The sequence below is a fragment of the Buteo buteo genome, chromosome 9 (genome assembly GCF_964188355.1).
Source record: "Buteo buteo chromosome 9, bButBut1.hap1.1, whole genome shotgun sequence".
Classification (NCBI taxonomy): domain Eukaryota; kingdom Metazoa; phylum Chordata; class Aves; order Accipitriformes; family Accipitridae; genus Buteo; species Buteo buteo.
Genome location: NC_134179.1, coordinates 33,549,769 through 33,576,933, shown reverse-complemented (window position 1 = coordinate 33,576,933; position 27,165 = coordinate 33,549,769). Strand labels below are relative to the sequence as shown.

The window sequence follows — 27,165 nt, the reverse complement described above, 5'->3', positions numbered from 1 at the left end:
CTCTGCCTGCTGTATGATTAGAACAAAAAGCCTATTCTCACCTTTCAGCAGAAGTTTAAAAATATTGCCATAAAGCTCTGGCATTAAAAAAGCATTATTATTACTCTTTCGAAGAAGGCTGACAGGCATGTCCTAAAAATAATACACCACCTAGTAATATAATGTAATAATACATCTAAGTTATACTGTCCTGTACTATGTGCCAATATGAATTGCCTTTGTTTTAACTTTTTTAAACAACTAATTTCATATTGGTTAGGAGTTATCCAACCATTAAGCAAAGCAGAGATTGTTGCTGATATATATTTATATAGTTATATTTAGATAAAGTAAAAAAAATTCTCTTAATGCATGTGTACACTGAGAACCTGGATTTAGATAATGACTACTGTATTGTGATAGTCTACATGGCACAGATGTTTTTCGTATACTTTAAGATGTCTCTTGTAAGAAGCATGGTCTGCAGGAGGGCTGGTGAGTGGCAGTTGGAGGTCTGTTAAACTACCACATCTTAGTGGTGACATCCTGATGTGGTTCTCCAAGCTAAATAAAACACAGGAAAATGATATAAAAAGAAAGAGCACGCCTAGGTAATTGTTACCAGTAGTCAATGTTTGCATCTCAGAGTTCATAAGTGCGGTCAAAGCACCCAAGAGCAGTCCTAAATAAATAGTTATCCAAGTGAGTCAAAATGCATTTTAAACCTTCTTAGTACCTTCATCGAGTTGAACTCCTCACCAGTTAGGTTAGTAATATAGATATAAAGTGCAAAAACTTCTGGGACAGGTAGAGAGCACAAGAGAAATAATGCCAATTTGAAGACTTCGGCTGAGGTTGATGAAACCTGGACTGCTTGTGTTGTTGTATGACACTGCATCCAGTGTGGTTACCTTTTTAACATAAAGATGTTAATGCAGAACCTGTCATTGCTGAGAGTTTTGACACACTGTTTTAGTAATTGGAGAGCTTAAGGCTGCAAGAATTAATCAATACATTTGAAAAATCTTCACGTGTCTGTTGTCTTCCAAATGTTTTCACTCAAACTTTTGCAAATTGAAAGCATACTAAACGCTTGATAATTGATAGCCAAATATTTGCTGTTTACAATCTGGGAAAAAACATCAGTACATGTTTATATTTACTGCTGGATATGTTTATGAATTGGTGAAAGTAATGAGGGTTGTGTTGTCTCTGTCATACAGGTAAGCCTTGTGTATGCGTTGCATGGGTCTTATGCTGTCCGTATTACTGAAGCCTCATATTTTGAAGAGCAAAAGTTTTTATAACAATACATTATTATACAATTATTATTTCATAGGGCATCCTACAGAATGTTTATGAATCAATCTAACAAATCATGCGCTCATACAAACATGAGTACAAATCTTGTTTAAGATCATGAGGAATGAGGCAGAAGGCAGGAAAAGTCATCTTTCTAGAACTCATGATGTTTGTGCTGGGCACTTGCAGTGCTTTGAAGAAGAAAATTCCTTCAGAAACATTGAGTTTTAAGTTATCTATTCCATGTACTAAAATGACTCTTTTCTCAATAAAGGCTGAAATCTGAAGTAGAAGGTATGTATTGCAAGGGGTTGGAATGACAGGAATGGGGTTAATCCCGTCCATTTACAGTTGCAGGAGATGAAAGGGTGCTGAAATGGAAAGGCAGGTTTAAGCCAAGTCCAGTGCTCTGTGGTTGCTAAATCTTGCCTCTTATTTTTAAAGATGCAATTTCTATATAGAAGTTCCTAAAATACAAAACACTTGCACTGAGAAGCTTTTTGTCACTCAAATGCAACTGTCTGAGACAGGGGTAGAAAGGAGTTAAAAAGTCTTCATGAACAGAAGCCAGTAGCTGGATAGTGTGAAAATTGAGCAGTTTGGCCAAAGCATTTATAGTAATGGAAAATATTTGTATTAAATCATATTGAAGTCTAGAAAACCATCTGAAGCTTTAGTATTTTTTGTAATAGATATTAATAAAACTTTATGCTAATGTGTCATAAAGAAGTAATAGCTCATTTAAGTACAGTATGTTCCTTATCTGACCTACTTACATACTCTGTTTTGCAGTTATAGGCTTCTAACAGACTTGGCAAGAAAAGCTACTTCCAATTTTGTGCCTGTTAAGCCTTTTGAGGATGGGAAGCTAATAAAGGTTAAACAATTTCTAATTTAAAAAAAAAATATTTTCAGGGAAGAAAGCAATACAATGGTAGCCACTTCTTACATAGAGTGCTCTTGGTTTTCAAGAGAGGCATAAGTATAGGGAAGAGTTTTACAGTGATTCTCTCGTGGCACAAAAAAAAAAAAACAGTAGAGAGGAGGAAAAGGAGACAGACTTGTAAAAAGGCTCTTTATTTTTCAGTCGTACTTCTTGAGATCAGATAGAAAGACAACCTGAACTGTGAAGAAAGTGGAAAACCATGCAGGCATACAGCTCAATCCTGCAGGCTACTTCATATGGGGGGTCCATTATCCTAAACGCAGCTGCCTCTGTAAAGAAGTGTGACAAAATCATAGCAACCCTATGACTCGAGAGATGTGAAAAGCATGTGCAAGGAAAACTCATTTGATTTAGCATTATAAAAATATGAGTAATTCTTTAGAGCTTTATGTGACCAATTGTCTGTGAAGTGTGTTCATTTCGTCTGCGCTAGGAAGGTGCCACTGGGGTCAGGCCACAGACCTAGGCAGCTTCTCAGAAATGTGTCCCCAGGGACAGGAACTTCAAACCAAACGCCCAACAAACAACCCATTCTGGATAGCATTTGCAGCGTAGTACTTAATAATACTAATAATAGTAATAAAAGTCTTCCTTGAATAACTGGTGACTTGCCAGTTGGGTGTTTTCCAAACTCATTGACTTGCTGTTTTCCAAGATTGCCTGTGCAGGGGGAAAAGAGAGAGAAGTGTATCTGAAAATATCTGCATAAATGCAATGAACAGGAATAAAACTTGCAAGTTGGGTTAAGTTTAAATAATAAAATCCTTGTCTCTGGAAAAACGTCATGCAAAAGAGCAGAGCTGATGTCTGGTGTTGATGTAATAGGAAACTCTTGAGACTGGTATCATCCGAGAAGGTGTCTGGTCAGATACGGATTCCCTGGAGTTCGTAGGCTGAATGGCAGAGTGAAGTGAGATTAAGAGGCCTCACGTGTGACAGGGTCTTCATTGAAGCTTCATCATTGTGTCCTTTGTTCAGCCCTCAACCTCACCTTTAAATTGTCGTCACTTGGGTAAGGAGAGCCTTGTAGAGAGAAGGTTTATCTGTGGAGTTGCAGTCCTGTACTTCAGATGCTCAGAGGGAGGTTTTCTGTTTGGTGTGCTGCTCTCTGTGCGGGGGAGAGCATGCGCATTGAAAGGGGAAGTGTCATGGCCCTGCCGCCATCTTTTGTCCCACAGAACTTCTTCCTATGCGTCGTGCAATCTGCAGGCTAGAGGTAAAAACGTTTGCTCTGATGAAGGCAAATGGCCTGCAAATATTCTCACATCTATCTATCACTCAGGAGGAAAAGGGGGAAACAGAGTAACTGTAAGCCTTAAAAAGTTTCTTCATATGACAATCAGTTAAAACAGACTTCTTGCCAAGCTAGTTGAGACTATCACTGTACATTCACCTGGAGTGGAAAGATCTTCCTGAAAAGTTTTCACAGAGTGCTCAAAGAGATCTAAAGGAAGGGAATTGGTATTCATCTCCCATCATCTCTCCCCATGCTCCTTTCTGCAATTTCCCCTTTGTTTCCGTTCTTTTATGAAGATGTTGCTCTTATCCAAGTTGAAAATTTTATGCTTGTTTTTACTGAATTGTATCCTGTGTTTTCAGACCACTCCTTTAACTGATCAGTATCTTTCTGTGTTCACACAGGAGTTTCAGCAGATGTCAAATCCCTTCATTTGGTATTGTTATCAAATTTAATACCAGTGCTCCTTAATGCATTTTTTCAAGTCATGAATGAGAATATTGAGTGATAGGACCCAGAACAACACCCAGGGAAAATTTGCTTTATTTAAAAAAAAAAAAAAAATCATTACAAAGAAATAGGGCTGGAATAGGAGCTGGTTTAATTTGCCTGTTGGGTCTAAAGCAGCATGGCAACACCTGGGTTGCTCCTGGCAGATGCCTGCCTAGTCTGTTCCTGGAGATCTCCAGTGGTGGCCAGTCCACATCCCCCTGACTTACTGCAACATTTTTCTGTTTCCAGTTCAAGAGTGTCGAGTTTTGATAGCTACTTCCAGAGTATTGTCTTTCAGCCAGATTTTCACTCATTCATTCTCGATTAATTCTCAGAGATAGTTGTTAATGCAACCTGCCACAGGCAGTTTCTGAAGTGTGCTATCTGAATGTCATTAATTCTAGCTCATTTCCACTGTTAGATGTTTCTAACTACTCTCTAACTTGCTAGTTTCTATGCTACACCAATCCTTTTTATATTCAGCCATAGTAATTTGACACAGTTTCCACTATTCTCATGTTAGCCAGTTAGGAAATGAAGTAGGAGATGTCTTTGTCTGTGTGATTTCAGTGGGTGCCAGTTCAGCTGTCAAACTGAGAGCTTTTCCCAGCTTGCCCCTTAAATTTTGAACAGCTTTCTTTGTAGTTGCCTAGCTTTAAGTATTGCTTGACCACACATTTTGGGAGGAGAATTTTTCCCAGGGATGCCCCAAAAGGCACCAAAAAACAGAGTACTGTGTGTATTTGTAGAACTGACTCTGCATTTTTGCTAAGGTAAATCTTGCTAAGGAAATTAAGAAAACAGTAAAAGTCATTACAAAATACCTGGCACACTTTGTGAATGAAGGTAGGATAAAAATCTTCCTTGAAGAAAAAAAAAACCCACACCTCCCCCACCCCCCACCCCACCCCCACCCCGTTTAATCAGTGTCCACTTGCTATGTGATACCCAAAAGCAGGACTTGAGAACCAGCTGAAAAGTAGAGTGAAGATGAAGAACAGATTAATGAGACTTTGAAGTGCATTTAGTAAAGAGCTACCTGGCCACAGAGAGAGATTGCAGTCTTTGTTCTCATAGTGAAACGCATTCAAAAAAATCAAAATAGTTTGGCTTAATGGCACCTTATTTTTTTGATCATTAGGTTTTCTCTGCACTGTCTTGATAGAAAGCTGCATATCTGCTTTTCTTTGAGTGCAGGAAAATACCTGTTGGGGCTGGTTTTAGTACTTGATTTGGTTGTATCTTTTTTATCCCTCTCCCTGCCCCCAGTAGTAATAAAGCAGTTTATTGACAAAACAAGCAACAAAATGAAACACCTGTCTGTACATTTTTAAATGCTCGTTACCTTTCTGCATAAGGTGTGTTGAAGCAAGACTTAACCACACAATTTGGAGAGGATCTGTGATTTTGGAGTAGCTTTGCCTTCTGGAGTCTCCTCTCTTTGCAAGAGGAGGGCTGTGCCTAGCGTGCACCTTCCCCTGTCCTGCCCTCACCTCTCTGCTGCATGTGCCAAAACCAGGAGGAGAGCAGTCAGCCTCTCACCACAGGCACCTAACTGGGCAGGCGGTGTGCTGCTGTTGGGTGCAGAAAGGATGACTGAACCTGCAAAGATCTCGGAGAAGGGCAGGGAGGATCCTGGAGGAGTAGAAAGCGGCTGAGAACTAGCAATGCAGAGGATTAGACTGCTGTTTGCCGGTATGTTGGGCTGGGGCCAGTATATATTGGTCTATGAAGACTTCTGAGTGCTAAAGGCCAGTACAAGAAAAAAGTTGGTGTGAACTGGTCCTGTAAGACTTCCAGAGTGAAGATTAGATGCAAGTGTCTAACCCTTGGGGGTTAGGAAAAGTCTCCCAGCAAGAGTCTCGGAGCAAAATATTCAACTCCTTGATATGTATATAGGACAGATACACAATGTGGGTGCTTGTAGTAGGAAGATTATGAATTTTTTCATGTCAGACCATCTAGATCTGTGAGTTTGTAAGATGGAAGGTTTTTTCTCCTTATTTGAGAGCAGGTTTAGCCAAGAGTTTTCATTACTGAATATTCAGATTCAATTTCATCTAGCCAACGTTTCTAAACATTCATTAAAATGGGTCTTTCATCTTGTAGAATTATAGGCTGGAAAGTCTGTCATTAGAGGGTAGAAGCAAAAGCAAAAAGCACAAAGCACCAGAAATATCACCAATAGACCCAATGTCTGTGATATTTCCATTGTAGTGCTTACTGTATCTCATAATTTGGATAGATAGCATCATATCAGAACTTTGATTTTTTTTTATTTGAACTAAACCACTGAAAGTTTTGAATTTCTTATTCATTAATTATAATTATACATTTCAGTATGTTTGAATGTAACAAATACAGTTAATGTGAACATTTTTCCTAAGATTTTCCTGATCTATGAAACAAGTTAACACTCTAGTCTTGAGTATGTTAAAAGGCAACCATATAAATATAAACACAAACAGATTTGGACAAGCTGATAGTATACAGAAAGTCAGTATTCTTTAATAGTTGTTTTCATAAAGGTATTTTTCTTCATTTAGAATCTTTCTCTCATGTATATTCTGCATTGGTTTAGAACCTACCATTATCCAAACCCTTTGTATCTGTATTCCAGTAGTACTTTTATATATATTATATATGCAGAACTACCAGTAAGTTTTCAAAAACTGTAGTTACGTGTGCCAGTTTCTCTCCTAATTGTGTTAGAAGTATGAAACTGGTAGGAAAACAAATCTGAATTATATCTTAATGAAGTTTCCAGGATTCAGTTCACTGGATAATAAAGCCAAATAGGTATTTTTATCATGGTCCGGCTTCTTAGCTTCATTGCATGCAGTGATGTAGAGTGAATTAAATGTATGGGTTTGGTGTGGGGGTATTTTGGTGATTTAATAAATAAGGAGTAACCAAAATGTTTTGAAAGGCAAGAAAGGAAGTAGAAAAATCCATTTTGAAATGTTTTTTTTTTTAAAAAAAAAAAAAAAAGAAAATGCTTACTCTACATTTTTTTCATGGTCAAAATTTTGACAGGATGTTAGTCTTGCACAGAGGAAACCAGTTGTAGGTACAGAACCTTTTACATATGATGGAAGAAATTGCAGTAAGTCACTTTGTATTCCAGTGCAGACTGGTCAGTGGGGTTTTTCTATGTTTTGCTATGTTAATCTTCTTTGCACACCTCTGAAAAAGTTCCTTCAGTTAAAGCTGGTGTGGCTATGCTGACCTCAGCAATAGTAGAGTTTTCCTATTAGGTTGGATTTGAGCTGGGCAACATTCTGCTAAGCTGCTAGTTTTCAGGTTGTAGTCCCTAGCCCCCTTCCTGCCTTTGGACCACAATGGCCTCCACGACATGATGACAAAGAACATCTTATTATTTCAGATGTGTAAAAGTCTATGAAAAATCCAAGGATGTTCACTGCTCCACTAGGAGAGAAAAAAAAATAAAGGGGGGGGGGGGGGGGAGAGACACCTATGAAATGCAGGAGGCTGAGAATAAACTGCAGAAACCACCCCCAGCCTATTGTTTCTGGCAGTTCTGTCTGTCCTGGGTACGTGCTGCCATCCATGGGCATCCTGTTTGAGGTAACGCTCCTACTGGTGGAGCCTCCCCAGTGTTTTCGGTAGTGGGAAATTTTTTGTGGTGGAAAGAAAAGAGTGAAGAAATTGCACAGAATAAAATGATAACTGGCACTGGGGAGCCATGAACTGATTTTGATTGCAGGTGGCTTTCCAGTTTCTTGCTTAAGTAATTTTTTGACTGGAAGCGGAACAGAACTGATCCTCTTCTGATTACTCGCTAGCACTTTCATTTATTTTGAAGGTGCAATTCTTAATGTTAGGGGTGCTTGGTGGGGGAGTCGTTCTTCAAAGCGTTGATTTCCAGACAAGAAGACTCATCAGACAACTATTAAACTGTTCCTTTCCTTTAGCTGTCAGATGATCTAAGGGGTGGTATGCCAGTAAAGGTTGTATTGGCGCCTGAAAGTTTAAGACGGTGACCAAGTGAAGAGAACAAAGCAGAATTTTCACAAGACATATTGAATTTGGCAGTAGCTGGATCCCAGCTCCCTTAGACTGCTGCTTGTGATTCCCACCAAGGGAAAACCCTGCTCCAGGAAAATAGTCAAAACTTGACATTTTCCATGTTGGCTTTCTCTGTTCATCTCTACTCAATTCTTTCCGCATGATATCTAAATTGTTCAAATAGAGTGATCCTGTTTTGATTGCTATCAAAGGGTCTTCAGTTCATACATAAGACCATTTACCACCTCTTCCCGTACTTCATGGTCATTTTTTGGAAACCTTTTTGTCAGGATTGTGGTTATTCTCGTTTTCTGTGGTTCTGAACTGATAACAGTAATATTTGTCCTTAATACTGGGGACTGACCATCTTTCTCTGTATAAACTTGGCTTGCTTCAAGCAAAACCCCCACACTTCAGTGATTCCAAGAAAAAAGGAACATAACCACAAGGTTTCCCTGAAGATTTTGAATACAGCTGATTCACTTAACCTCAAGGATAATAAATTATGGAAAAATTTGGACTCCTTCCATGTATTCACCATGTTCTGTAATAAAGCTGAATCCTTTTTTTTTTTTTTTTTTTTTTTTTTCCTGACAGAGACTGGGGGAGACAGTGTTCAGTCAGCTCAAGTGTGCTGTTGAACATGTTTGTGGAATGCATAATACCACTGTTTTGAGACTTGATTATTCTGTCTGACTTGTTTCTAATGCCTTAGACTTGCATGCTATTACAGGAAGGCAGAATATATTGTAAGGCAGAAAATTTTGTTCTTAAAGAACAAATACTCCTCTTCAGGAAAAATAAAAAATCTAGAAGTGTCTTGTTGGGCAACAGACAAGAGCAGTGATGTCTTTAGTGCTTTATTAAAGGACTTCAGAGAAGTCATCCTAATAATTTAATGACATAGAATCATAGAATATCTCAAGTTGGAAGGGACCTATAAGGATCATCGAGTCCAAGTCCCTGCTCTTTGCAGGACTACCTAACACTAAATCATACGACTAAGACACTCCTTGAACTCTGACAGGCTTGGTGCTGTGGGGAGCCTATTCCAGTGGTTGCCCCCCGTCTCGGTAAAGAACCTTTTCCTAATGTCCAGTCTGAACTTCCCCTGATGCAGCTTCATTCCATGTCCTTGTGTCCTATCGCTGGTCACCAGACAGAGGAGATCAGCACCTCTCCCTCCACTGCCCCCCTCCTTCAGGAAGACATAGGTTGCTTTGGAGCAATGGACTAGATTCTTACTGAGGAGAGAAGACCTCCTCTACGATCATTTTATCATTTCCACCACAGAAAGTATCTTCTCTTCTTGTGGCACTTAGTGATGACAAACACTTGTTGTCTGTGCTAGGGCATATGAAAGCTGCGTAATAATGTTCTGCACCTTAGATAAGCCTGTTGTGTTGATGTAGTTAGAGTAAACACTTGAGCTTATGAACAGTGGTTTTAGTGTTTATGGTGCTTATTCCTAAGTCCCTGATTTTTACTGTGCAACTCTCCTTTTTGTACTACTTTGTCATTTCTTAGTAGACAATAGTTCATAGATTGGCTTTACCTTGGTATTTCTCCATTGTTGCAATATTTATAATGCTGAATTTTTCTTTTGTTTTTCAGCTAACCTAGTCTGATATGTAGTCTCTGAAAAGTGGCCCTACGTGTGAAAGCAGCATCCTCTCTCAAATTCAGATTTCTAAGTGCCCGGTGTGGGAGTCATGCTTAACAAGCTTTTCATGGCCTCTTCCTGTGTTAGAAAATCATCATCTTTCCTTCGGGTTTTCTGCAGAAATATTCTAACCTAGGTGCACGCTTTTTAGCACGTTTTTGCATACATTAAGGCTCCTGTAGCATGCCCTCTGTTTTGCAAGCAGAAGGGAAGCAAGCCCAATTCTGTGATATGATGGTCAGTGAGAGCGTGTGCAGGGCTTCGCAGGGTTAAGGAACTGGCTGGCGTACCCCAGAGCCTGCCCGCTCCACTCCATCACAGCTGCGTTTGTTGAGTTATTTTAGTGTTTTTTACTTAGGGTATGGAATGAATCATACAGCAGAAGGTTTCACTTTTATTACTGAAAACAAATACTCATTTTAAACTTGAACCCAAAAGAATTCAGACTATTGAATTGATGTGGCGTGCTGCGAATGCTGAGATGGGCTCTGGTTCGTACTGAGGAGCAGAAGCAGGAGATGTGGCAGGAGGAGGGAGCTGGCTCAGCACGTGGCGTTTGGGGCAGTGTAAGGCAGTGGGGAACGTCTGCAGCTTTCCTTGCGCTGCTCTGCATTTGGAGGTTGTTCTGACCTGGTTTCAAATCAGTACTCTTAACTTCCTTGATCACTTGTGTCTGGCAGTCGGTTTCTATTGCTGTTAGTTGCTTCTGGATTTGAGCAAGCAACTGCCATGAAAAAGACCTTTATAAAATGGGCCAAAATTGTACTATTGTCTTTTAAGTGGATACAGTAGTAACTAGACTGTGCTGTAAAAAAACAACATTCTGAGAACAGAAATCAAACCTGCAGGATGTATGTCCAAAGACAGGGATATTTTGGGTTAATTTTAATCATTAAAAAATTACAAAGGAAGGAAAATGCAGTATGCATACTAAGAACATAGATTACTGATACAGAAAGGTGAAATTGGTTAAGTTATTGGCTCCTTAATTTTAAAGAATGTCTCAAAAAAGTTTCCATAATATACCTTAGACACTCTTGGTGCTGCTCTGTAAGATACTGTATAAACTCTGACTGTAATGATGTGCTTTCTCAAGAGACGGTGGTAATTCAAATCTTCTCTAGAGCAAAATGGGCTATGATATGCTATAGTTAATATATATGTAGTTAATATTCCTTTTTATTTGGGTAAACATAAACTGCCAGTGTTTTGGGGAGGCGAGAAATATATATGACTATTAACATATCCTTCTTAATACCAATTATAAAAGTCTAAAGTTTTGTTACTCCTGCTTTTGAACAAATTAGTAGTTTTCATATAATGTTTATGGCATTTCTCATGTGCTAATTTGTTTAGACAACAGAAAGTGCTTTTTAACAAACACCACCTGTTTTAGCATGGATCAAAATGAAACATTTTTCCTGACACAATGCGAAAAACCTGAAGAGTTATTTTTATCAACAACAGTGGCAGTGTTTCAGCTTAATTAATTACAAAGAGGAGACAGTTGCTGTGAACTATGTAGTAGGAGCCTGATCCTACAGGAAAGTTAAATCCTAAATCAGTGTGGATGGAGAAGCACTAACAGAGCTTTCCTTGTTCCTCTCCCAGGGGCAACCCTGGGTTTACCTGAAATGCTTATTTTCAAGTCCATCTCACTGGATATGGAATAGCTACTTTATTGGAAGGCCATACACAACTCTGTTACCAGTTTGTGAACTGAATTACTTCCCTGGCAATTGGAATCAGATCAGAGGAATGGATAATAGAAATTATCCTGAATATAGGGAATCAGCCAATTATGGCATTGAAGTAATCAATTTGGTCATTCAAAGGACGGGTATTTGTGTCAAATGGATAGAAAGCTGAGTTTCTGGTATGCTCCAGAAGGTGATTTAGTTGGCCATAGAAAAGTTACTGTTCAGGCTTTTGTAGTTGTGCAAACTCTGGTAAGATTGCAGTACATACAAGAACAAATTTGGGGTATTACACGTAACCTTTAGATGAATTGGAAGCCTTTTGACTTAAGTTTTCATAACTTCATAACCTATGCTAGAAAAGCATAGAAAAAACAGAAGACAAAACACTTCTGCAAAGTAATCCTGATTTTTTATTGTACATGGAAATTCATCACACTCTCACACACAAACTTCTCTTTCCGGCCTCCTGGATCCAGAAATCTCTGTTTTTTCTGGCACTCCAAAAAACAATGTGACACAGTGTCCTTTTGGCCGGATTGACGAGAGAAGAGCTCTTTGGTGCCAAATTGTGTTTTATTCCCACTAGCCTGCATTGCCCCAGAGGCAGTATCTGTTGCCCATTCAACACCCCAGGAATGGAGATGCTCATGAGTGGGACATGCTTTTTACAGTCCTCCTCCATGTGACATTTGCACACCTTGTAGGCACTTGTAAAAATGATTCTGATATGCCGTACTGATGTAAGGTTGGAGCAGAGGTATTTTTGCTGTCTCTGGTACGAGGATGACTGAGAGGAGAGGCATGTGTGGCCCAGGGGGGACTTGTAGACTTGCTGCAAGGTTTCATCTTCTGCTGGGACATGTTGGGAAAGCTCCTGGTTAATCCTTTGGAAGAAGGGTTCAGGAAGGACAGTTACAGGGAAGACAGCCTATGGGTGTGCATGGGAGGGCATATTTTATGTATCAGTGTGTGCTTGTAAGTAATGGGTAAAAAGTCTGAAATTGTTGCCTTTTTAATTGTAGCTAACTAAAAAGGGAGCACTGAAAAATTTTAGAAGCTTTTTTTTTTTTTCTGAAGCTTTTCATCTGAATTAAAAGAGCATCTTGAAAGGGCAAGTGTAATTACATCAGAATACAACTCCCATTCAGTCAATACTGTTTGGGAACAAAAAAGTAGCTTGGAGATTGGGGAAAACCCATGTTAGAAGAGAGATAGGTGAATGCTTGTCAACTCCATCAGACCAAAATCTGATGAAGGTCTTTGATACTTTATTATTTAAGAAATCTTTTTGAGGTTAATTGTGCTCACTTGCTTAAAATGTACAAGGATGCAGCTGACAGTTTTTGTCATGCAAATAATTGAATGCCATGATTGATTAATTAAAGCTGCCTTGGCCCATTTAGTTTTAAGCTAAAATGACAATGTGCATCTAATCTTTTATCAAAAATGTAGCCAAAGCAAATTAGGTTTTTTTCTCTAGTTAATCAAAAATTAAAGGAGAGGGTATTTATTTTCCTTGAATTATTTGACACCACAGAACCAGTGGGATAGATTTACACTGGTTCCATGAATTGGCAAGTTTTAAAGTTGTATTGGATGACTTTTGTTTACCTCCATCTTTCTTCTTTTTGTAGGAAATTCCACTTATTTGGATGACCATGGACCACCACCTCAAAAGGTGAGCTGCTGTTGTTTGGTGTTTGATTTCTTCTTGCTTTTTTGATTTGGGTGTTTAACTAATTGTATGTTTACATGTGTGCAAAGCAACTCTGCTGAGTTTACCTCAACAGCACTTGGCCTTTCTGACTTTTTCCCCCCAGTGTTTTCAGGCATTTGTAAGTAACTTGGGTTAAATCTCTGTGTGACTAAACTAATGAAATTTTTGTCATCAAGTCAAGGGGAGGCAGGATTTTAGTGATGTTTTGTCTGTCAGCTCATTCATGCAAAAACAAGACACTGCAGTTGGAGTTAATAAGGCAAATGAAGATGGCCTTTTTACTGGCAGCAGTTCCTACAACATGGGCTGTGCTGCAGGTGTAATGCTTTCAATCAGAGCAGTAGGATATGTTTAATGAATGTGCATAATGAGCCCTTTTATAGGGATGGGGTACACTGTTCCCATCATGTATGATTGTGCAGCATTGACTTCGCCCTCACCGTCATCATGGCACCTTATGACATTTCAGGTGAGGACCAGCATCGTGATGGTTTCTTCAAGAGGAAAAAGTGGAAGCAGGCATTTAGAGTCTCTTGTTTTGTTTACTTTTGTTTTACTGTCTGTGGGTTTATTCTCTAAAACATGATTTGCTACTATCTTGTGTTTTGTCTTTCCATACAAGGTGGCTATTATAATTCCTTTTGTATAGTAGCTTTAAGAAAAAAAAAAAAGACAACTGTTACCTTGCCATGTTCTAATTTCTCCAGACTCACTTTTATTTCTGTAAGTACAGTGTAGTATCTTACTGAGGTATTTGGGTAGAACTAAGTGTGGTTTTGAAGTCTTTATGCTGTGCAGTGGCAACACTTGAAGGTGCAGCTTTTCTGAAAGTTTCCTTTCCAAATTATGCAAAATTCTTACTGTTACTTGTAAAATACCAAAGCAGAAAGAGGGTGGGAGATACTGTGGTTATGTATATAATAATAATTAGCTATAGGCCAATTTTATATAATATAGCCCATGGCTTTCTTTTATATAAAACTTTTCAAATAGTATTGTTTTAATGGAACTTAGATGCCTGAACGCTTTTGTAAGCCCTATTGGTATTTAAGTAGAAATTTTACCTGTTTCAAGAACTCCACGTGAAAGGGTGAGATTCCGTGGTCACTTCTAGCCAAAAAGTGTAGTCTGCTGATGAAAGGGTCATTTTTTCCTCAGCAGTGCAGGATTCCCACTGGGCTGATGTGCATGGGCTAGAGCAGTTACTGAAAACACGTCTGTCCTCTAGTTTAGTTTTCAGACATTATTTCGCTGGTGTGGCCCACCATGAATGCTAGTGGAGCAGGTGAGAGTGAGTAATTAGAGATGGGGTGGAGGCGAGAAGCCACTATCTTTGATGGTAGTGCTCACTCCTCTCTGTTCAAACTGACTAAGAAATCACACCCTGAGCCACCAGGCCTTGAGTTTGAACGCTCAACCATGTGTGTGCATCGCTGTGGTGACAGAGTTGGCTTTTGGTCAGCAGAAGGAGGGTAATGTGGAAAGTGATTCGGCTTAGCTTAATTATCAGTGAAAGTAAGCTACAATAATCTGGGTTTCTTAACCTTTTTGCTGCAAACTCTGTGTGCACGAGATCTGTAATTTTCAGCTGATATGTGGAAATTTGTTACACTCTTAAAGTTCAGACAGCTCAGAGGGATGATGTACATCTGATTTTCTTCCTCTCAACGCAAATTACTCACTTTTTCTGCATGCACGGTTACAAAAACAAACAGATGTAGACAGAAGTGACAAAATCAACATGTTAAGTTCATCATTACTGAGATGGGACGGGGGGTAATCTAAGGCTAAATGAACGTTTCACACTTAAAATTTATTTAGTACCCTCTTGTGCTCTTGAAAGATATTTTTTTGTTATTTGGGTACCATCTGCTTGTCTTGCCCGGAAGTACAGCAGCTTGCATGGAGTAAAGCATTATGTTTTTCAGGTCTCCACAGTGAATACTCAGCTCAGAAGAGTAAAGCAATGCTTATTCTGGACCTGTATTTTTCATGCTTGCATTACCATTCAGAAATGCTTAGCTGTGCCACTAAGGAAAAGGCTGTAATCTAGATAAGAGTTTTTAACCTTGAAAACTTTATTCAGATTTTGGTCCTTTTACTTCAGGAATTTTGTGTTACCAATTAATGGTGCTGTAGATGGGAGCTATACTCCAATGGGAGTAGCAGTTGGACAGATTTATCTAACCCAGACACTTTCCCGTTTACATTATGAACATTTCTTTTGCCTATCTAAACATGTAATTTTGGGCTATGTTCACACAGCTTTATCCAGCTACAGCTCAGCTGTCTGTAGAAAGGTCAGCTGGTTAGGTACCTACACGATTGATTGATTGGTTATATAGGTAGTCTTTGATTACCTACTTAGTAAAGTTTTTGGGCTTCCTCTGTAATCATCCTCACTCCTGAAAGCTTGGTGAATAGCTCAGTGAAATAACAGGCCATAGCCTCGTGTAAGTTACAGGTATTTTGCTTTTTGAAGTACCTGCCTGTGTTTAGAAACATTGATAAAAGATGGGTGCACGCATTTTTATCATGCCTTGAACAACATGTGGGCAAGCCTGCTTGTACTTGGGTGGGGTTTTTTGTTTTGTTTTTCATTCTCCTAATCAAAACATGGGCGGGGATTAGTAAAAGGGCAGATAATTCCTGGTATTTGCTTAGGGTCATGTTTTGCACGGAGATGCTCTTGCTTTGTAAATCTCACGGATTGTATTATTGACTAAGTGCAATTATTCACCCTCCTACAGCTTCAGCTCTGAACTGTGAACTCTGCCTGTGTGAGTGAAACTAAATTCACTGTAATTGTCATCATCTTTCAGGTAGCCTCTAGTCATATGACTAGGTAACTGTCTACATTTAAACTACTAGATAGTTAAGATCAATGACTGGTTTAATTTGACTTAGGAAAAGGTGTCAGAAGAAATTAATCCTGAATCCAACACTTAAAATATTTCATTACAGATAGTATTTTCAGTTGTGATCTTCACAAAGCACAGACGAAATGATGCACCTTTATTAGTAGCATGTGTAATGCACAGATGAAAAAGCCCTCAGTTTGTTTCTTTCAATCCTGGCAGTCACTTACCCTGGGAAGCATACCCTTGCCCTGCCGCATTCAACTGTGGTCAGTCCTATGTGGCACTATTATGTGAAGCTCTCCAGCGTTTTCCTAATGCCTGCTGTATTCATCAGAGGGATTTACAGCATGCCCTGAATGAAATGAAAACACGAGAGGGGGATTTGGTAGGTTTAGGAAGTAAGTCTTAGAGTCAGAAGGATTCTAATTTTATGTGTCTGTTTAAAAATGCTTAAAAGCTAGAAATTGAGATAATGAACAACAGTCCATTGCCCGGGGTTGAAATGACTGAGAGCTAATATTGGCGGTATGTAGTTAGCTGTAGTGGAAGGCCACCAACAGTTGATATGCACTGGACTGTAGCTTTTTTGCAGAGTACATTCCAGTGTTTTGTTGGAAATTGTATTAGTTTTGGCTTTTCGTCATGGCTAGGTGCCAGAACTGGTTTTGTTGAATACTGCAGGGTTTTTCTCCCAGTGGAAGAACTGAAAATAGCACTTGTTCTCTGAACAAGGAATAGCATCATCACATTTCAGGAGATCAGGGTACTGGGCTGTTTTTTCAAATAAAGGTGACAGCAGCAATTTTCTCAGTGCAAGCAGAGAAGGAAAGCTTTGCTCACTGCTGTACATTAACATTGCTGGCATGGTTCTGGTTCTCCCTTTAAGGCCAGTTGAGCCAGCTTTTCAAGTCTTCCCCCAGTAAAGGTTTACTTGACTGTTAAAGGTTAGCAGTGGTTATCCTTGCCAGTGGTATGAAGGTACTGTGTCTGACATAGGCCACTCTTTGGTCCTTAGGCACCAAAGACTTGACCAGAGATTGACTAATCCTAGATTTTCACGAGTTCTAAGACAGATCTCTGTGTGCTTCTCTGCAGGTAGATGCAACCTCCACTAACCTTAGCACAGCTCTGGTCTTGCTAGTGTTAGTATGCGACAGATAAAAAGAGAATATAGTTGAGCCAAACATAACCTCCTACCCGGTCAGTAAGAACTAACTCTTCAAGTTAAAGCACTTGAATTTCCTAGTTCAAATCTCTACCTCCTCGGATTTTTTTTTATACACATCTGAAAAATATAAATATTAAGGTTTTTGCAAAGTGATCATTTGTTTATCCTTTTTCTGTAGATTGGACTCTAAATGATGCCTACAGATGATGCTACTCTGTTTTTAAAAAACACCTGTGAAATTGGTGTTCATTAGTGACTGATGGTGTTCAGTTGATATATTTCATGTCTGAGCATTTCAGCAAATAAAATGGGTGTATTTTGTTCCAGTACTTAGGCTGGCTATTTCTTTAGCAAAACTTCCTGAGGTTTTATTCCTGCATCCAACGTGGAGAAGCTGACCTTTGAGGACAAACGATGTGATCTTTATCAAACCTACTGTTGTTATTGATTGAAAGCTTTTCCCCTGAGAACTTGGCAAGAGCATCAGGATATGTCCGTCTTTCGGTGCAGCTGATATATACGTGTAAAGGAGCTGTGCACATAGATGACAGATAAATTACATTCAAGTGGTCTATTCTTCTTTTCTTGACGGTTTTCCCATGGGATGCCTGTCACAGACCCAGTATATTCTGGCAGCTGTTTAGGTGTCAGCAAAGCCCTAGGCTTAGCATGTGTGCGACAGTGCTTCAAAGCTTTAAGTGAATACAAAAAAGGATGTGGGTCAGGATGAGGTCAAAATGAAAAGAAATTAAATGCATACACAAAGTAAGTTTGATCTGATTTTATTGGTTTGAAGCTGGAAAGTGGATAAATACCCTTTTCACCATTCTTTCAGTTCTTACCTAGTACTTATGTAGATAATTGTTCATGTTTTCCTTATGGATCAAGACTGTGGGAAAAGATAGCAGAGTCCTTGAGTGGCCTTTGGGATGTATATACTTGTCACCCTCTGTTGTCAAGTAGGGTTTTTTTATTTTATTTGACTTTAAATCTTACTAAAAATTGATGTCAGCATTGCCCCCATTACACTGAGGTTTTAGGTTCATCAGGTTTATGTCAGCTTTATTATTTCCAATTCTTTTGGTAACAGTACTAAGATAACAGCCAAGAGCTGTGCATTTTTCTTTTAGTTTTGCTTTATGTTTGTGGTGGTTTTTTTAGTGGATACTTCCTGTTTCATTGGAACTTGTGGTTTAGTTCTAGCCATCTTTTCTGAGAACATGGTTTTACCCCTTCAGCGCTGTCCAGTCTTAAGTGATTGATTTTTTAGGGATGAAGTGCTTGATTTTAAAAAACACAAAACCAAAAAACAAGATTTGTTTCCTATTATGTACATGCTTATCAGGGATTTTAAGAGCATGAATAGTAGCGTGTGTGTTTTTGATACAGTTGAAATTCTCTGTTTAGCTGGTTTGAAACAAATGGTGGCTAATCTTTGCAGCCATCTATGCAGAGCAGGGTGGGAGGAGATTTCAGTGATTAAAAAAGCCCTATACTGCTTGTAAAATGAAGAGTTGTTTATAAGATGATCATGCAGTGCAAAAGTTTTCAGCTAGCAAAAATTGTCAGAATTTAGAAACGCTAAAATAGAGTAAGTAATTTCCTGTGGTTACCAGACTCAATACATGGCTGATAAAATCAAAATATTAAGACAATTCAGTAACTGCCTTAACCACAAAGATCCACTTTATAGTTTGAAGTACTGTTTTATTGTATAACTGAGCATTAGAGCCTAGTACAGTCAATAAAATACTGTGATTTTAAATAACAAAATATTTCTCCACTTCCCTCAGTTTATTAAAGGCAGTGTAAAATAATGGTAGAAATATTGGGAATAATTGTTTTATGTTCTTTTTAAATTGTGTTCTTCTTCCTTAATAACTAACAGTATCTCAAGGGAAGACAAATCTGATTTTTCCAGATTTCCCCATTGTCTGTTATTTATAATTGGTTGGAGTCCTGCTGAAACTACAAGTGGTGAATGATATAGCACACTAGTATTACAGAGATATTGCCAAAAGCTAGAATTGAATCTGTACTATTAAGTGTGAATTGGGTCATAAAAATATTTCAATAGTACTGGAGTACTAATTTCTGTTTGTTTTTCTTCAGGACAAGAAATTATTTTATTCTCTTTATTTACCAAAATAGAGGAGGTGATTACTTATTTTTTTAATATTTCTTCAGTTTATAGTATATCAGAAAGGTGTTGGTATGGGGAGGCTGACTGATAGTAAATGGACAGTACAAAGAGACTTGGGAAATTAAAGCCAGGCTGCCTGTCATAAGGAGATAAATGTGTGATGTATACTGTGCATGCTGACACCCTGCAAAAATTTGAACAGTAGTGAATTGGCTTTCTACTGGGCCTGACATTTTCAGCCTCTCAATTTTGGAAGACTTTGGGAGACTGGTCTTGTGGGGATGCAGGTTTTGTGAATGACAGTAGTCTGTTGTTTTCATCCATTTAATTTCAAAGACGCTTGTAAAGTATTTCATCTTTTGGTTTGTACCTTGTCAGGCAGTGTGCATAATTAAAGGTGAATTTTGCTTACCATTGCTAAAAAACTATCCAAGGCATTAGTATCCCCACTTCTGAAGCTAGTAGAGCTCAGTGTCTTCACTGAAATTTAGGACATAATCCATTCTGAGTTGATTTTTGTTCACCTGCAAAGCATCCGTGCAGATTGTTTCACAGCATGTGAGTATCTCTTACAGATTACGGTTTTAAATTTCCAGCTGTCCAATACATTCCCCTCTTCTTCGCCTTCTTACCATGATAGGAAGGTATTCATAAACTAACATAGCGTAGGATGAGGTAATAAGCACTGTATTGGGTTTGCATGGCAAGGTTTTGGTAGTGGGGGGCTACAGGGGTGGCTTCTGTGAGAAGCTGCTGGAAGCTTCCCCTGTGTCCGACAGAGCCAATGCCAGCCGGCTCCAAGATGGACCCACCGCTGGCCAAGGCTGAGCCCATCAGCAACAGTGGTAGCACCTCTGGGAGAGCAGATTTAAGAAGGGGGAAAAAAAACCTGCACAGCAGCAAGTGCAGCTGAAGAGAGGAGTGAGAACATGTAGGAGAAACAGCCCTGCAGACCCCCAGGTCAGTGCAGAAGGAGGGGGAGGAGACTGCAGAGATTCCCCTGCAGCCCGTGGGGAAGACCCTGGTGAGGCAGGCTGTCCCCCTGCAGCCCAGGGAGGTCCACGGTGGAGCAGATCTCCACCTGCAGCCTGGGGAGGACTCCACGCCGGAGCAGGTGGGTGCCCGAAGGAGGCTGTGACCCCGTGGGAAGCCCATGCTGGAGCAAGCTCCTGGCAGGACCTGTGGTCCTGTGGAGAGAGGAGCCCACGCTGGAGCAGGTTTTCTGGCAGGGCTTGTGACCCACGGGGACCCACACTGGAGCAAGTCTGTGCCTGAAGGACTGCAGCCTGTGGGAAGGACCCATGCCAGGGAAGTTTGTGGAGGACTGTCTCCTGTGTGACGGACCCCACGCTGGAGCAGGGGGAGAGTGAGGAGTCCTGCCCCTGAGGAAGAAGGAGCGGCAGAGACAACGTGTGATGAACTGACCCCAACCCCCGTTCCCCATCACCCTGCGCTGCTGGGGCAGGGGGGAGGTAGAGAAAATTGGGAGTAAAATTAAGCCTGGGAATACGGGAGGAGTGAGGGGGGAAGGTGTTCTTAAGATTCAGGTTTATTTCTCATTATCCTACTCTTGTTGATTGGCAATAAATTCATTTCATTTCCCCCAGGTTGAGTCTGTTTTGCCCGTGATGGTAAATGGTGTGTGATCTCTCCCTGTCCTTATCTCGACCCATGAACTTTTTATTATATTTTCTCTCCCCTGTCCAGCTGAGGGGGGAAGTGATAGAGCAGCTTTAGTGGGCACCTGACGTCCAGCCAGGGTCAACCCACCACAACCACTCAATCATGGCTGCTTGCATTATCTTTTTATTAGGAAGTGATGGATTATAATGCTGAAGTCCAATTACAGCTGGGTCTGGATGACCTAAACCTTCAGTGGAAAAACAAAAATCTGCCATTCTGGATAGGGCTAGCGTGATAAACTGATTCGGTTGATGTTGCTAAACCTTGTGACTCAGTTGAGTAACACTCGTGATTTTACCACCAGTCTTATATTTGTTGATGCTGTACTTAAATCCTGGACTGTTAGTATTAAACAGTTCTGAAAGAATCTCAGTTGGCCTGAAAAAAAGGGTTTTTTCTATGTACGATGTTTGAAGAAAAAAACTTGAAAACATGGAACTTGGGATGCTGTAGAGGCTTGCAAAACTGAAAAAAAACCCCAAAAACAAATAAGAATTCTAGTATTATTTTGAAAGCTTCATGATTTTGAAGAAGAGCTGGTAGGTCCTGGCAGTCTTCTACTCGGGCTTTACAAAACTATCAAGTGTAGTTCAGGAAACAGTAAATAGTGCTGAAGTACTCTAATAAGGGCTGTGAGCTCTAATCAAAAATGAGATTGTAGACTTGCCTATGAGTGGTCAACAGTAGAGTCAAAGGGGACAGGGTGTCTTGACTGGGCTGAAGGGGTCTGTGTGAGAGTGGTGGTATCATGGTAATTCAGGTGAAGGAGGGCTTTGGGCAGGTAATGTAAGGATAGGGCAGTGCAGGTATAAATAAGTAATTCTCGGGACAGCACCCATGACACCCCGGTGTCCTGGCGGAGTGTGGAGGCCTTTGCTGCTGGCACCATTGGGAATTTTGAGTAGATGCAGGGAGAAGCTCCCTCCATTGAAATGGAAAGGAACCCTGCCTTGGTCAGCAGGAATGAGGTTTGGTTTGCCTGAGCAAGCCAGATCAATCATTTCAGATTGCAGAAGGGTGAGATGGGAGCACTTGATGCTGGGCCTCATCCATTATTGCCTCCGACGTGTCATCTCCAACACCACAGGATCCACTTGTGACTTGGACATGGACCGTGGTCAGTCAGGGAAGGTATTCTGGGCCTTTGAGTAATTTTAGATGATACTGGGATTTCTGCTGTGTTCTGGCTCTGCTGGAAGAGTTGGCCAGCAGCATGTTGTCCTTCCTGTAGGTGCTTCTTGGCATTGCTTCTTCCAGGTGGTGACATGTTATCAGGAACTAGATTTAAATCTCTTACTTGCAGAAGCAGTGATGGAAATTCAGTCCTTTTTTTGTTCCTCTGAGCATGCAGAGCAAGAACACGGCGGAGCCAGCTCATCAGTAATGAACGTGTGGGTTACAGTCCAGCAGAACTGGCCTGTTTTACTAATTAAAATCTAGTTACAGCTATAAACCACCTCTATTTCATACTGCAATTGACTTATAAAGTGCCTGTGCAAAGTGCAGTGGGAAAGACAAGCATGCTGAAGATGTTAAAATAAAAAGTGAAACTACTGAAGGGGGCCTAAAGTAAAAGGCAGGAGGGCAAACTGAAACACAGTATGACAGAGCCTTGGCAATGGAGAAACCATGAGTGGTTGCGCTAGCTGCAGCCTAATAGATAGTCAACCACAATCAGTACAAAAGGGTTAAACCTTAATGTGAAGAAAGACAAGTGCATACAGAGGAATACATTATTTAGTCTACCACTCACCACATTCAAATCCAGTATTATTGGCTCCCAGGGTGAATTCATGAATATTGCATTGGAAGGCTAGGAACTAGTGTAAGGTAGTTAGGTTACTTAAGGGAACACTAGTGCCATGATGTATTATAAAAAGTTTTAAACCCAGGCTTAGCTACTTAATATCTCTCATTTTGTAAGTATCCAATATAAACATGTGGGTTGGATGGGATAGGATTTACTACTTAAACAGAGAATAACTGTGCCAGTGTGTTCTGAGCACATCACAGAGTGTACAAAACCCTGGGCTCAGGAGGAAAAAAAGTAGTTTTAAACCTACAATTCCAATACATATATACATATAAAATGAAGCTGATTTGGAGTTAAAATCTGGCTTGCACAAATTCTGCAGCTTAAGGGTTTTTTGATATTATGTGGAAAACCTTCCAGTGGAAAACTGGGTAATTAAAGTGACACCAAAATTCTTAACCTACCTGAATTCATGCTAGTTCCCTCAATGAATACCAGCATCAGTGAACTGTGTCCTTACATCATTTATCTCCTTTATCTTGTTATGAGATAAGTGCATACCAGTAAGGCAACTTCCACAATGTGATGAACTTTAGAAGAGATGAAAATACTGCTTTTCAACTGAAAACTAATGAAGGTCTTCCTGTTCTTTTTCTGTTGTAATTTGCATACACTCATATAGGGTAAAGAAAAAGAGTGATGTCTTTCTGTTCTGCACCCCTCTCTATACTAGCAACAGTCCCATATGCTTTGATTCTTCTAAATGCCATCCTGAGATATATTAAAAAGGGACATCTGCAAGATAGGAAGGATAACTGTTCAGTTCTCCTTGGCACTACGGTGACAAGATACAGCACTATATCTAATTTTGGTCCCAGAAGAAGTGAACAAGTTGCAAACTACAGAGGAAAGAAGAATGAAGAGGAGGTTGAAAAGCGTGCTACGTTAAGAAACGGTGAAAGGAAAGGATTTGATTAATCTAGCAGGTGTTGGTTGTAACCCCCTCCCCAGGCAATTATCTGTTTGGTAGGGTGATTCCCTCTCACTTCCTTCATTCCTGAGAGGAGCCAGAGATGCCAGCACTTGCGTGCAGCAAGTGTTGCTGAGCGATGAGAGCCAGGAGTCCTGCTCACGCCTCCAGAGGCTGCCTAACATCAGTGACCACCTGAAACTGCTGAGTGAACAGAGCATCTGCTCTTTACCAACCTCCTTGAGTCTTTGCATACATGTACTGGATTTGAACATGGCTGTAACTTCACGTACCTGAAATAAACCTGGTTCTGCACTCTGTTTGGCAGGCAATCTTGTGCAACAGATTGGCAGAAGTAGTTGTTCAGCTGTGAGCTGCTGTTATAGGAAGGTAAATCAAGTGTAAGGTAATAAAAGGAGCAAAATGAAATATGTTGACAGGATGTGGCCAAAATTTTGAAGACTTGATCTTTGACCTTTTCTTTGTAATTTTCCCAGGTTGCTATTGATATTATCATAGTTTCCATTTGCTGTATGTATAGGCATAGTATGTTGTAATAGGACCTGATCTGAGACTTAACAGGGAGACTTAATATGCTTTGGACTGAGCTCTTTTTAAATTTGTACGGGTGCAGTACTTCACAGAAAAATTCTTAAAAGTTTTCATATTGGCTATACAGATCTGGTTTGTGGGACACATCAGGAACCATTAGCTTTGGCGGACACTTCATAGTAATGCTTTTCTTCAGTCTTAAGAAGTTTGAGGACTGTCTCTACAACCAGTCTCCTTTTGCTGTTTGTGCTCTATGCTTATGTTTCCAATTTATTTTGGTACTTAGGGATGTTGAATCATTAGAGAACACATTTTAACTTACTCTTCCAAATTTGTCAGCTGCTAAACAGATGAAATACATTGTTTGGGGCAGGGGAGCGGGGCGGGGGGGGGGAAGTCATCCTTTTTCAATTAAATTAGTTGCTCAATGAAAATGCAACAGAAGAGACTTCTGTTTCGTCTTCTGCCTTATTTTCAGTGCTCCACTGCAGCTATATGGCTTTCAAACTTTGAAAACAAACAAATTTCACCCTTACCTTTCTTGTGGTTTCTAGTGTATTTTCAGTGACCCATAGAGGAGATCATGCTGTCTGGTGTGCTTCAGAGTTGGTTAATTCCAAAAGCTTGTCTCTGTCCAGTGTCACTACACTCTACAGGTGGATGTTGACATAACTGAATCTGTGTGGTTTAGCTGGGGAAGAAGGAGGCTAACTAGTGATTTATTTTGTTTTCTCTCTTTTTCATCTTTCAGTCATGTTTTCTGCTGACCTATCTTTGTGTTAGCAATTCTTCATTATAATTGCTTTAAGAGTAAGAATAAGTTGATATTTGTTTGGAATGTGATTTTGTGCAGCAGTTCCTGAAGTTAGGTTTGCAATACGTTATCTCTTAGTGGCCTTAGAGTTTGTCTTTAAATAGGCTGTGGCAGGCTTGTGACAAACCTCAATTAAAAAGAGGCATCCAATGGATCTAGGAAGATCTCAAAGCACGTGATTGAATTATCTGATCTGTATTCATGTAACCCACAATGTGAGAGTGGTTATTCTCTGGAAATGGTAGAAGATGAGCTAAAAATGAAATGCATGGTGGGTAACTAAATTCTGGAATTTGTTGGTATAGCAGGTTGTGTAAGAAGTTTTTCACGCAACAGGCAAGGATGTGCCTTCTAACATCCCATATGCAATCTTTGGGGGCATTGGAGGAGGAGGAGAGGTGCTAGAGAGAAGTGGACTGCTGACAGCACTCAAGTTTGCAGGTGCCTAATGAGCACTTTCCACCATTCACAAGCCAAATGGGCTATTCCTTTGACCCAGTAAGCTGTTTTTTGAATTCTTACAACTCTGTCTCACTTGGACAGGAAAAAAATTGAGAGGTTGCACTGGGAAAATGTGATGCTATATAGAGATGTGTGACATCAGAAAATATTACATTGCTTTCAGGATCTTCCCAGTTCTGTCTGTGTTGGTTGCCCTCATTCACCTGGTAAACATGGAGTGCTATCTGACTGCAGGTTAGTGTCTGCTCAGAAAGGAGAAGCCAGTTCTGGCACCCACTTCTGGCCCCTTTCATGAGTAAGGACAGGGGTCACTTTTTGCAGAAGTTGTGAAGATAATGGATTGTTTTCTGGGAACATGTATCTCTGACATGAGTTATTTGTCTGGGCAAATTGTACCTGGGCTGGGAAATTTTTGGCAAATGAGCAAAATTATACTGGATTTGGCTCAGTAAAAGTGGAATTATTTAGGCCCTTGGGTGGATCCCTAAATCGTTCGCACTGCAAGTAATTATCCAGCCTAATTTTCATTAAATGATGCAAAGGTTTACCTGGAGACAAAGCCACCACTGAAGATGGAAGTCTGCGCTTTTGTCAGGCTATCTGAGAAAGGGCTCCCCCCCTGAGACTGGCAGACCTATCCTGCTGAACTACTTGACAGTCGTCGTCCATAATGCAAATTCATTTTGGGTTAGACTTGCTTTTTCTTCTCGATTTCATTCACAATGGTTCTTGACATCTTTAACTGTGGAACAAAAGGAAAAAAACCTCAGTTTGAACTGACAAGTGAATTGTTATGTAACTTTCCACACCCTTGGGGAGAGCTGTTGTAATTATACTGTGAGGTTTACTTTTTTTATAGCTGTAAGTACTAATTCATTTAACTCCAAAGTGAATTACATGTTTGAATTGTTTATATTACATCTGGGCTTTGATGCAGTGCTCAATAAAGTCACTCTGTAATTATTTTGAAGTTGTGTATATTGTTACATGGATATCATGTTGCCAGAGCATCACCTCAGCAGTTAGTCAGTCTACATGATACATACTCTCATTGTAAATAAAATGTAATCCAATTAGTGTTTTGTGAACCTCCAGCTGCTGTTTCCCATCTTGTTTCCGCTAATATAATAAGAGCCTTCTTTTCAAGTGACTCCTCTGCCACCATCTCTTATGTTGTCTGAGTCTGTTGTGAGTATCGGTGGGGGAAAAGAAAGAAGTTGCTCTCTGAAAAAGTTTTCAATTTCTTGCATTTCTAGATTTGCCTGATACAAGCTCAGGTTTCTGGAAGAAGTATTTCTTCTAAGAAATTACTTAGACATTTGCTAAAATGCACAAAGCAGATTTGCAGCATCCTGAGGGAACTGGTCACATTAAACAAATAGTTGCTTATTTACCAAAAGCCTGTGTATTGCATGGCTTTGTGCACTGGGCACACCCTCTGGGGTGTTTAGGTGTTTAAGTGGAATAGTGACGTAAACAGATGAAACATGAGCAAAGCTTCAGCGGTACATCCCTAAAGCTAGCCACATTCAGCAGTGCTGCAAGTGAAGTTTTGATTACCATTAATGACTGTGTTCTTCTGAAGTGAGCTTTGAGCTGTTGCGTTTATCTTGAATCTTGTCCTATTTTACCTAAGTGCATTCAGATGTTTACTGAATCAAGGCATTGATATATTGGCCTCATTTAAGCTAAAC

General features: G+C 39.9%; 1 protein-coding gene across 2 annotated transcripts in view; it reads left to right on the top strand.

Moving 5' to 3' along the window:
* UST (uronyl 2-sulfotransferase) overlaps positions 1-27,165 on the top strand; it is a 174,062-nt gene that overhangs the window by 53,075 nt on the left and 93,822 nt on the right. For both annotated transcript variants that reach the window (XM_075036013.1, XM_075036014.1), the window contains exon 2: positions 12,983-13,026. In XM_075036013.1, coding sequence (XP_074892114.1) covers positions 12,983-13,026 — 44 coding nt within the window. The remainder of the gene's footprint in view (positions 1-12,982; positions 13,027-27,165) is intronic.